This window comes from Argiope bruennichi, chromosome 2 (genome assembly GCF_947563725.1).
Source record: "Argiope bruennichi chromosome 2, qqArgBrue1.1, whole genome shotgun sequence".
NCBI lineage: Eukaryota > Metazoa > Arthropoda > Arachnida > Araneae > Araneidae > Argiope > Argiope bruennichi.
The window spans coordinates 13,272,077-13,285,601 of NC_079152.1; the positions used below are offsets into that span (position 1 = coordinate 13,272,077).

Genomic DNA, 13,525 nt, shown 5'->3' on the forward strand with positions numbered 1-13,525 from the left:
CACACAATTTATTCACTGGGAAATTTTTTATACGGGGGCCATATAAAAATATAAATTTCTCATTTTATTCAAATTTAATCTTCTTTTTTAAAAGAAATTAAACGACGTCGTAAAATTCTGCACCTTTTTTACTTTGTAATTTTTAATATAAATCAGATCAATATTTTTGGGACACACTTTATATTTAAAGTAATCGCGAAAAGCAAGGAACCAGTGCCACAGTCACAAGCTTTGCTCCGATTTCGAAAATGTTTATTTAATATAAAAGTTCTTAAATTCTAGACATCTCATCAATAGTCGTCCACTCACCATCGTTCTAATGTTTGACGGCATATTACAAAATAAAACTTAGACAGAGCCCGTAGCCTAAAAAATTGAACCAATATTCTACGTTAATTGTTCTAGTAAAATTTAAAATAATTCTTTGAATGCAATATGATGAAGTTTACCAAAGTTGGCTACTATGACTATATTAATACCATTAATATGGTTGGTAAAAAGCTAGTGACCGGAAAAGGCTACCTTTTCTTTAATTTAAATTATTTATTTCTTTAGTTATTATAATACGGCTGACAACGACTTTTATATAACGGCAATGCCTTTTTATCTTTCCATCGATAGTGAAATGCTTAGTAATTGTATTTAAATGTGGAATCGGTTTTCCCGGTATAATCCTTAACGATAAGTAAATTTACATTTCAAAATATTTAATTTGGAGACTTGCTTGCATAATTTTGTTTGAAGTTTAGAAGAATTTCGGTTTTTGTAGTGTTTTGACAGAATTTTATGCATTTGCAAACCCGATAAAGAAACAACATTGAAGTAGTGATATGTAAACGCAGACGATAAAATAAATAATGATTTAAACAATATAATGTTTTTAGTTTCGCATTCTTTCTATAAAATGGGCGGTGTAAAAATTATTATGCACAGAACGTAATCATGCAAATATTAACAAGACAGGCGATTCAGGTCTAAAACATGATCATACTACAATGTTTGAAACAAAAAATTCGATTTTCTTTTATATTTTTCAAGTCTTTTTTTTGTCTGAGAAATTTTATTTGTTTATGAATCTTATTCTTTAATCATTTAATATAAGAATAAGTCGATTCTGCTTTTATATTGTAAAATATAATATTTTCAAAAATACGAAGAACAAAAGAATTCATTTTGAATTCTATAATATAAACTCGATTTCCTTAGAATTATAAACTGTGCTTGCATAATACAGCAGAAGTATTACATAAAACTAACATTCAAACGTCTAAATATTTCTTAAACAGCAGCAAAATTTACGTACGATGACGAAGTAAAGAGAGCTATCTTCTTTTCATTGTTCCAAAAAATTTGCAATTTGTCATGCTTTCATCAAAAACATGACCTAACAAGAAACAGTGGATGAATTGGTGACTCTTACTTCCAATTTTCAAACATTGTGAAAGAGAGAAGAAAACAAAGCGAAATAAAAAATATTTAATGCCGCTGAAGAACTAAGATAGAGCAGCTGAAAACATTTCCAGCTGTCATTCTAAAAAACTATTCTAAACATTAATTTCATAAACGATCAAATTAATTCTAGAAGGAAAGCAAGTTTTTGGATTATGTAACTCTTTTCAGTTTAATTTTATTCGCCTAATTTATTCTTTATTTATTTTATGCAGAGTAATTTAAAAAAATCAACAATGATAAAAATAATGTAAATATCGAAGTATTCTTTTTAGAAACAATTAAAAATGCATTATATTATTACAACAAATTCGAACTTCTATTTGTCTATTTATTTATCTTATTCAACAATTTATTTTTTAGCCTTAACATTTTAAATGAGAAAATTCTATTAATATTCGGAACTTTAATAAATGGTTTTTAAATAATTTCTTAAACAATGAAATTCCATTTTAATGTTTCAGAGAATTATGATGAAATTTGTGTTATCACTTTTACACAGAATAAATAATTAAATAAAATTAATTAAATTTTATTATAAATAAATAATTGAAATATGTATTCTACAATTCTTAATATTTAATACTCTTTCCCAGATGAATGTTTTTTTTTCCCCATTTGATCTATCCCCCAATGGGTAAAAATTCATATGCATTAGCTCATTTTTGTATGTTTAAATTATTTTTAAGTAAGTATTTTTAGTGAATTATGTCTGTCTGTGAACACAATAACTCAAAAACATTGCTAGCTACATGGCTGAAATTTGGCAAGTGATCTTTATACGAAATTTGTAAAATTTTATCAAATTTTGAACGAAATCCAATCAGTCCATTTGTCCGAATGCAACTGAAAGCAATAACTACAAAACGCAAAGAGCAGGGAATTTAAAAAATGGTGCACATTTTTTGAATCTGACTTATACTAGATCCGTATTAAATTTTGAAACATCCGTCAACAGGCTGAACGTAGGTCTATCTGCACAATCCAAATGCAAGTAAACATGATAAATCAAAAACACAATGATTAAGATAACAGAAGTCTTGTAATGAAAATTATAGTTATGTGTCAAATTTCAATTGATTGATAAAAAGACGTCCAATTTTCACTGTGTCAGGGATATTCATTATATTACAAAGTATAAAATACTCATGCGCGCTACAAAAAAAAAAAAAAAAAAAAAAAAAAAAATCTGCATTTATAGCTTTGGTTAGTCACATTTTTTTTTCTTTCGGGAATTAGTGGGGATTACACCTTCTATTTTGTACAAATTTACAATGCATATAATTTTCTTTTGGAAAGACAATGCAGACAACGAAAAATAAATGAATATATAATTTTTTTTCACTAATAATGATTTGTCCTTGGAGAAATTGATTTGAACTCATGCCTAACTAATACATCTGATATAATTGATTAAACATCGAAACAAAATTTGCAATGAATTTTACAAAATGATGCCATAATAGGTAGAAACGTGGTTTACATTACCAAACCTTCTTCTGCGTCGTAAAATTTCAATAATTCAAAAAAAAAAAAAAAAATCCAATAAATTTGTACAACGTTCTTAAAAATAATCCAAAGAGAATTAAACAGCAAGATTCAATACCATTACTTAGGCAGTCTTTATTCAAAATACAATTTCGCGACTTCGTTAAATGTTTGTCAAATTTGCAATTCATTCGAAAATACACTTAATCCTCCGTTGGGGGTTATCGGATAATTTAAACATATATTTAGCGTTCCTTTTTCAAATCAGACAGCAATGGTTTCAAAGCATGAGTTAGAAATAAATCTGGTGCCAAAAAATGCTTCCTCCTTTCTTTTAGTTATTAATTTACATATTTTAAATAGTGTGTTATTGTAGTTGCTTAGTTACAAACTTAATTTAACTCGGGGATCTAACTAAGAAAGTCCAAATGATTGTCTAAAATCAACTCAAAATAATGTTAATATTTTTTTCTAAATTCAAGAAGTTTCTAAAACATCCAATCTTTGCGATGAGAACATTTGTAATAAAAAACTGAGGGATATTAGAGTAAAATTGTTGTAATAATATGCATAATTTATGCATTTAATAATAAAACTTAAATTATAACATTATATATGAAGCAAAAAGCATGTAGTCAAAGAAATTGACGCGCTTTAATACGAGGATTAGAGCAACTGCGCTCAATGGTAGGATAATACATCTTCCTAAACGTTGCATCATAATAAATATATATAAAAGAAAATACTAACTTGCACCGTAAATTAATTTCCACATTCCAAAATTCCTCTGGTGCACTTCGTTTCAAATAAAAGAATTTTAATCTTGCGGTTTCACCAGATTTATAAAAAAAAATTATACTGAATATATCTGAAATATAGTACTTTAATAGAAAAAAAAATAAAGCAGCGAAGTGCTATTATTACTTATAAGAAAACCTTAAGGCAAAATAATTTTTTTAAAAAAACCATACAGAATCGTATTATATTTCAAAACTAGTGTTTTCTATTTATATTAGTATATGCTTAGATATAATCACCACCATTTAGAAATAATTTTTAAACAATGATTTCCATTATTATAAAATTGGAACGGAAATATTAAAGTTAGAAGTATAAAAATGACTTCCGGTCGCAAATATTACTGTTGCATGGCGAAATTTTTAATTACACATATGCAGCAGCACAGGTAGCATGCTATAATAAGCGCGAATTTACATTATTACGGGTTTCTAAAAGATTTGCAAAAAAAAAAATAATAATAATAATAAAATAAATAAAAATTCCCGAAGAGATAATCCAATTCAACAAGAGCCGACATGCACACGTGCGTCACCGCCAATTCTCTTTCGAGAATTGAACGATAAGTAAGTACTCCGGTCGGTTGGCGCGCGCATCACTTCTTCTATACTGTGGTCATACGCAACAAAATGTAGTCCTCATGGAAGGACGATTTTGTATTAATGCGCAAAAATGGCGCTACCCTTGTGAGTAAGTGTACTTGCTGTCAGGTAGATGCAGAAATTCAACCCTTTGTTGATAGCAAATTATGGATTCAACGAAAAGTATATTACCAAGACTGTTTCAGCTAACGCCTATTGACTTTAAAGACGAAAATGACGAGGTAAATTATTTTTTGCATTGTTTGTCGGAGTTAGCTTCGTGGACCGTTGCTGAGCTCATGGAGTGCCATTCGTTGTTCGTTTCTCATCGTAACGCGCATTAGAAGCGGACATGTGACAATAGTTTTTAAATCATGCAAGAGATGGCGCTGAGTTTATAAGTAACTTCCATAAGTTAACTTCATGTAACTTAAAATTATTGCCGGTTTGGCCTTTTTATGCTTGAAGTTTTTTTTTAATTATTGGAAAACGCACCCCATTTTATGTGCCGATTTGCTAAGATAATCAAAGAAATTATCTTCTAGAATATATCACTAATTGGTCTTTAACACGTGTTTATAAATCATGCAAGCGGCGCGTTTCACTCAATTAAAAATTGAACCGCTTGAATTTTTCATAAAAAAATCAACATATAAAAAATTTCAGTTGTGCGAAAAGACAAAGAAAACTTCAAGGATTTTAAATCCATGATTAAAAAATCATGAAATAATAATTTCATTGATTTTTTTTCCATTTTATTTTTGAATAAAATGTAGAATAATCCATTTTTCCTATTATTTAATGATAAGCATGCGATTAAAATTGCCACATTTGGGACAATTTTTGATTGAAATATAAAATTGATCTTGTTTAAAAACAAAACATGCACAGTTATGAATAGTTTCTGGATTGTCATTTGAATGATAGCTTTTGATAGTATTTCTTTTCTACTATGAATGTTTTCAAATAGTTGTTGGGTTAGGTTTAATATATTTTTAATATTCCTATTCGTCTAATAAAAGTAACATTTTTAAATTATATTTTCTTGTATATCGGCGAATCATTTCCTATCTATGGTTATTAATAATTTAAACTTGCATTTTATTATGAAAGTTGTAATTTCAGTTTTTAAAGATCTTGGCTCTAAAACTAATTTTTCATGTCACAAGTTTTAATCCTATATTAAAGTAGTAATTCTCAATATCATTTTTAGTGAAATAGAATATGAATTATCTGTATCATCATCAAAGTAATGTTTGTTTTATGATTATTTCTCATTCCTCTGTTGTAACCAGTTTTATCAGCTTAAACTCGAAATATTATTTTAGTTGTATTAAGTTCATTGAAGTAACATCAAATTAATTTTGATCCTATAAAAATTAATATATAATAAATTGGAATAAACACAGAATTTAGTTTCTCCATCTCTAGTATCAAATAAAAGTTTATTTAATTATGGTGGGTGTGAAATCAAAAGTAGCAGCAGTTGGATAGAAGTTTGTACATTATATAAAGATAGTTTTAAAAAGGTATTCTAATCCAAAATAAAATCAGTCATGAAAGGAAGTATATTATAACTTATAGTAAACATTAGTATATGAATCACTTTAAATTTTAGTTTACAGAATTTATTGTATCAAGAACATAAGTAGAAATATAAATGTTTGCGAATGTTGAAAGTTTACCAATATTTGGGAAAATATTGGCTTAAAGTGTAAAATAAATTATGAAACTATTTGCAATTTTTTTTTTACTGCCAATGCCCTTGTTTTTCCCTTTCTTTTTCTCTTATGAAATTATGAAAAATTGAACATAAACCAGTTGATTGATAATATTGAAATTATTATTTTTTTACTTTTCACTGCCTAAATACATTCTTTTAGTTCAGTAACTAAAATAATGACATTTTATGAAGAGCCAAATGGGATATAACCAGAAGTTTAAAGGGACGTTTAATAAAGGATAAACTTTCCTGCTGTTGATAAATACTGTTGGAAAATGTTTCTTTCGAAGAAAATGTTTTTGACTTATAATATGTAGTTTGTTAACATTTGGCATTATAAGATTTGCATGTAGATGACTGATTGTTTTAAAACTTAATTATTTTTATGACATATTTCAAATGTATTATAATCAGAGAGTTAGTTTTTTCTTCTTCTTTCTTTATTTCTTTCCTGTTTTTGAAATTATTACTGTCATTTATAAACTACATTAACTACATTTATAAAGACATTTACTACCCAAATAACTGAAGGTCATGCTTCAGACATTTAAGTAGTTTTTGTGGGAGGATAATTATTTTTGATTTATTCTTGAGAAGTCTAGTACTACGAGTTCATGCAATCCTTAGAAACAACAGTTTTATAGCCTTCTACAAAATTGTTCTTGTTTATGTTTTTGTAAAAGGTCATTAGGTTATTGGATATTGTGATATAAAATATTTTCCTTCTTTATAATTCATAGCTATGCATAATTTATTAAATAGTGAACTCTGTTTTTATTATTTATTGACAGTCCATTAATTTGAAACTTGTAAATTGCCAACAATTTTTGCATAACTTTCATGTATATATTTGCCATTAAGAGAACTGATTATTAAAGTGTATATATATATATATATATATATATATATATATATATATATATATTTACATACAATCAAATGCATATATATTTACATATTACAAAATGCATGTTTTGCATATATACTAAAAATTAAAAAAAAAAAAAAAAAACTAATTTGTCACTTTAAAGACTTGATTTGGACACAATTTTCAATATTTGGTCAAAATGTGGCTACTTGAAATATTTCAAAACTAACTTTTGCCATTTTGTAGCAAATTAAATACATTTATGTTGTTAATTAAAAGGTCATTAAAATAAGTTTTACTAACTGACTTAAAACCTCATAATACTTGCATTATATATTTTACCAGGAATGGAGAAAATCAAGGATTTGTACCTCTACACCAACTTCTCTCTGACCAGCACATGAAAATCACTAAACAGTTTTTAATATTAAATTATATATGAGCTGTAATAGAATGTTTACCTCTGCAACTTGCAAATGCATTTTTGCAATATAATGTTGCGTCATTTTAACCCAAATTGTTTGATAATAACCTTTTTTATTGGCTGCTCTAACAAACAGAGAAAATGCTGTAAATGATTTTTTAAAAATCAAATTAGTTGTATTTAAAAATACCTGTATCATTTTTACAAAGATAAGAAAAATTTGTCTTGTACTTGATTCTATTTCAACACACGCTCACCCTCTCTCCCCCCCCCCACTATTTCATTCTTAGGAAATGTGTTAAAATATGTATTTTTATTTATAGTTTGCATTTTAAAAAATTATATTATGGGTATTTATTTACTTGCTTAATAATACTAGTTTTGTTTATTGTACTAATACTAGTTCAGATTGATTACATTAAGCTGACCACATTTTGTTTATAGTAAAAATTGGAAAAGAAAATTCTTTCAATGCTCATTTTTTTAAATTGGGTATTCTTACTCATTTTAATTTTTGCATTGGCATTTTGGTTATTGACTGCTTGTAAATTTTGGAAAAATTTTAGAATTTGTATGAGTAAATGCTTTGCTGGTTTGCAGATTACCTTTCAGTAATTTGATTTATCTTCAAAATGATTGCAAATCTCCTTTATAGTAAAAATGCAATGGTTTAAATAGCATCTATTGTAAGAGTAATAAGGTCATTATTTGAGAAAGTGGTAAAACTCCCCTTTCCTTTTTTATTTGGCTTCCACTGGGTCCATTCCAAATACATGGATGAGAATCTTTCAGTATTGTGGGCCAATTATAGCTACCTTGGTGGGCATAATAATGTTGCTGGGTCAAACTACACCCACTCTGATGATGGGATGTACCTCCTTTAGGAGGTGTACTACGAATGGTGATGGCCATGAGGATTCAAATGTAATTTTTGCTTCACTGTTGTCATGATGACTGTTGTTCAAATATCTTTCTTGTGGTTTTCTTTTACCTGGTGATAACTATTTATTGTTGATTAGTTTCTGTAAAATACTGATAGATGTACATTATATTATCATTGATGTTGCAGGGATTTTATTGCCAAATTATTATTTTATGATTTAAAATGTACCTAGTACATGGCAAAGACATTGTCATTTTATGTATGATTGCATTCTTGTTTTAGCATGATGTAAGGATTTTTCACTAACTACTGAGACAGAAAACTAAAAAGACATAAAATATAAACTAAATATATTTAGCTTGAACTCTTCTATAATCATGTGAACCAATTTCTACCAAATTGGTGATGTGGCTGTGATCTGAAACACAACCTTTTGATTGATTCTATGACATTTCTAAAATAACTAAACTGTCTAGTTTCCAAAAATGCTAGTTGCATTTACTTTCAAGTAATGTTCTTAATAATTCCATAATTTTTCTAAGAAATAACTTTTAAACCTTAAATTATATCCGGTATTAAGGCCATGTTATTTTATTATGATAACTAATTGAGATTCTGCATCTTCCTAATAGAATCTAGTCCTATGCTGTCCTAAGGCTATTAAAAACGTCACTTCTAAATTACATGGTATTGCAATTTTACTTTATTATTCTTTATTTAATACAGATATTAAAGATAACTCTTCCTTAGTTTTAAACAGTAAGACGATTGCGAGATTGAATATTTGGTTAAGCAATGGAAACAATTAGAATTTCAGTCTAACAATGAAATCTATTTAAAAAAATTATCCAAAGAAATATTCTTTTTTAAAAAATTGCACAACAACCAAAATTAAAAGTAATAAAATTGCTAAAAGTAAAAGTAAATAAAAGTTTTTTTTTTTTAATTTGTGTCATAATTTATTTTTTATTAAAAGAAACCTGGTATAAATCTTAATTTTAATGAATTTTGCATCTTAAAATTCAGTATCTGAAAAGTAAGAAATAACAAATGAAGTAATTAGCACTTGACTATGATTAATTGACTGAGGTGCTGCTAAAATATTGTGTAGGGATTGACCAAAAAATAGTGCATTAAAAAAAATTCGTTTCTGAACTGTTATCAGTTTCCATTGAATTTTATTATTAATTATCAGGAATAGTAGTACATATTTTGTTGTTCATTATGAGTTACATTACTATTATTACTCCTTGTAAAACTCTTAAATTTATGAAAAGAAAGTATTTTTTAAATTCTATGGTTCTATCATTTTATATTTTCCACTTGTGATTCAGGCTCATTTTTTTATGAAATTATTGAAATAATTAATAAATTGTATTTTTATGAATGATTATAATCATAATAATGGTGCATTTTAAGAATATTGAATTTACCATTAAAATTTTCTTTGAAAAAATCTAGCTCAAAATTCAGCTCTTTTTCCCTTTTTCCATATAAGTATTATACAAAGAGAAACCAGTGTAGTTGACAAAAAGTTCAAACTTGAGTTTTTGATGGATCTCTGGATTTAAAATCTGCTTGAACATATTTTTGAACTTAGTCTGTGAATCTGATAATTCAAAAGGGCTTTGAGCAACCTGGATGAAATTTGATATGGTGTACATAAAATTTGTAGATTTAGTGAAATTTTAAAGAAAATCCATTCACAGGAAATCTGAAAATAATATTTTTCTTACCTGTGAATTTCTTACCAACAATGAAATTTATTATTGAAAATAATATTTTTTAAAACAAAGTATTTTTAAAAAATTACCAAAATTTGAGAAAAAATTAATTTATCATAGTAATTAAAATTAATATCATTAAAAATATAATTTTTTAAAACTGTTTAAAATTCAGTTTTGTGTAGTAATATTTTTGGGAGCTATCATTTAAGAACACCTAAATTTCACTTAATTTTTGTTTATTAAAATTGCAATAATAGTAATAATAAATTTGAGATGCGCATTCTCATTTTTTACAATGTATATGTGCCATGTTTGGTTCTCCAGGTCAAAGGGCTGCCCTGTAGAATGCCAAATCATACATATACTCATATATATATTTCCTTTATTCTTAACTAGCCACTTTTGGTAATCAGTTAATTTATTGGGTTAGTGCTTGCTAAAAATTTTATTTAAGTATTTTCTGTTACTTAGCTGTAAATGGCTTTTGCAGTAACATTTTTTAAGCTTCAAATTTTGATTGGCCTATGAATCATGCTATTTTAGAAGCCTAGCATTTAGCTAATTTTCTATCGATATCTGTACACATCTAATTATCTCATAGGAAAGAGCATTAGTGTTTGAAAATAGAAGTATTTTTGAAAAATTTACCATTGTTTGCTTTTGAATCTAACCCTTAATTATAAGCACAAAAAATTTTATTAAAAGAATGACTTATATTAAAACCTAGTCAATATTGAAAAATTAGCTTAATCTTCATATCTGATCTTCAATAGTGTAAAAGATACTAGGATGAGATAGTAACAGCAATGAAAACCATATGAATTTTACCTCATCAATAAAATATAAAAATTTGTTAAAGATTATTAAAAGTTGAAAACAAATTATATGATGGAAAAAACTAGCATTATTGAAAAAATTATTATTATTTTTTTAATATTAAGAGGATGTAAAAATTATATTTTTTGTAATGTTTCTGCAAGTTGTGGCAAAAAATTTCAACATTTTTTCTGATGTTTACTTAATTACAATAAAAAAAATAAATAAAAAACATTCCAATATACATATTCCCAACCTCCAAAGTACTTATCTATCAAGTTTGGTAGTTTTAAATCAGTTGGTCAGGCCTGTAGTGTGCCAGCACAGACACTCTCACATTCATTTTCATTATTAGTGAAGATAGGATTACTGGATGATAATTTGGACACATAAAACTAGGCTTCTTTACCTAGACAATAAAGTTTGGAGGGGGGGGGGTGCCACCTCGGGTATTGTCCTCGTCATCTGACTGCTGTTCAAAATTATGAGGTCCATTCCAAAATAACTCTAGCGTTGCTTAAAATGGAATGTTAATATAACTAAACTAAAGCTAAACTAGACAATAAAGTTCATGTATTAGATACTTGGGTAAATGACATGAACTATTTTATGTATCTATAGAAGCTACCTTGACTGGAAAATTGGAACTTTAAATATTCCTTGAAAGATTTGAAAAGAATAGTAAAAATATGCTTCCATTAATATTAAAATATCCCATAAGTTCCTTTCGAACCACATTAGGAATGATTAACTAATTATGTTTATATAAACATGGAGGCATTATCTATTATCCATCTATGGCATCGGTTTCAGTCATTCCAGAGCTCTTAAAGTGTATTTCATTAGAGAACAGTCTATTTTAAAACAATTCTGCACCATTTAGTGTAGAAGCATTTGTGGCATATTATGCATCACTACTCTGAAAAAGGTGAGAATGGTGCTATAATGATTAAGCTAATCTGCAATCGGTTCAAGAAATTTGGAGCTAGCAATTTTGATTTGAAAGATGAAGGTCATGGTCACCCAAAGATTTATTTTTAAAACTGTTCTTATCAATTCCATGCTCACTGAAAATGCACAATATAGGTTATGTTCCCAGCCCTACTGTACAGAATCACCTGAGAAGAATTAAATATATTAATTGATTTGAAATTTTGTCTTTACACCTTTTGATGAAAGCAAGCTTTATGATGCAATTTGCTTCTCTAATGGCATGAAAGAGATCTCTTCTCATAGAGGCTTGTCACTGGAGGCAAAAGAATTTTGTAACAAAATCCCATACTTTACATGGAAAACCATGTCTTGCCCAAAGATAAAAGAAATACCTTCAACTTTTGTAAAGCAGACATCTTAGACTTCGATTGAAGAATGCTGTTTTGCTGGGAAAAGAAATTCTACTACCTTCCTCTTGATAAAACCATCAGTTCTGCCAGATGTTGCCATCAACTTGATAAATTGAAATTTTTCGTAACAAAAAAAAAAGTCCAGAATTGGTAAGACAACTAAACATTTTTCATCACAAACAGTGCAAAGATGCATTTTGTATTAAATATAAGAGAAAAGCTATTATAGTTTGATTGGGATGCTTTGCTACATCCATTTTGATCTTCGAGATCTACACCTTCCAACTATTATTTGTTCCAGTCATTAAAAAAATTCTTTCCATTTTAAACAGTTTTGATTTATAATAAAAAATTGAAATGCACCTTGTGGAATATTTAGCAAGTAAGTCCAACAATTTTGGAAAGGAAGAATTATAAAGTAATCTAAAAGGTGGAAGAAAGTGATGTAGCAGATATACAATGCAATAAATGCTTTTAAACAATAGAACAAACTTCATTTGATATTTTTTTTAAAAGGAAAGAAATTTAGGGCACATTAATACTGGTGTGTCTGACTAGTATAGAATTATAATGCCATCTATTCATTGATATAGGACTTGTCCCCTGTTAAAGTTCAAACATTTTAAAATTATTGCAAAAACTGTTGGAAGAATAATCAATCATTATTGACATACATGAGCTAGTTGCAGCATATGGTTACAAGCTTATCTTTTATGAGGGACATTTTGTAGAATGAACCATTAGATGTACTGCTCAAAATGCAACAAGAAAACATTTTGGTGAAATTGCTTCCAACATAATTTTGAGGGTGAGAGTGTGGAAATGAGGTATTTTCATAATTTTAATTATAAAATGACAATATTCTCATAGTGCTAAAATAATTTTTACACTATCACTAATGATGCTAAAATGTTTACACATTCACTATCATAGTTTGTGCCTTTGATTTGGATCAGTTATTTAATTAGATGATCCCCTTCTTTTTTATCAGTTGTTATACAGAATAAATAATCTAATTAAATAGTGGGTGTCAGTTACAAGTGAGTCATGTGGCAGCTAATGTAGTAATAAACAAATAATTATCATTTCAATCTTGCTAATTTAATTGTGAATTTTTTTCCCTAATTTTAAAAATATTATTGAATATGATATGCTACAGTATATTTTATTGTTGTTCTGAAAATCAAACCTTTTATTGTTCCATCAAATCATTTATTCACCTTTTTACCTTCTCGGATAAATAGTATAGAGAAAGCTTAGTAATCGTTTAAAAATTTGAATTTGAGATTTTGACAAATCGTCTCATTTTTTTACCTCTCTGAGTTCAAGAAACATATTTTTGGATTGCCCGTCTGTCTGTGGCAAAGATAATTCAAAAATGCTTTGAGCTAATTTAGCATATGGTCTTTACATCAAATTTGCAGA

General features: G+C 27.4%; 1 protein-coding gene across 2 annotated transcripts in view; it reads left to right on the top strand.

The window, feature by feature from the left end:
* The first annotated feature begins 4,384 nt into the window (after positions 1-4,384).
* Positions 4,385-13,525, top strand: part of LOC129959825 (integrator complex subunit 3-like) — a 56,663-nt gene continuing 47,522 nt past the window's right edge. For both annotated transcript variants that reach the window (XM_056072721.1, XM_056072729.1), the window contains exon 1: positions 4,385-4,558. In XM_056072721.1, the coding sequence (XP_055928696.1) occupies positions 4,484-4,558 (75 nt within the window). In that variant the 5' untranslated portion in view covers positions 4,385-4,483. The remainder of the gene's footprint in view (positions 4,559-13,525) is intronic.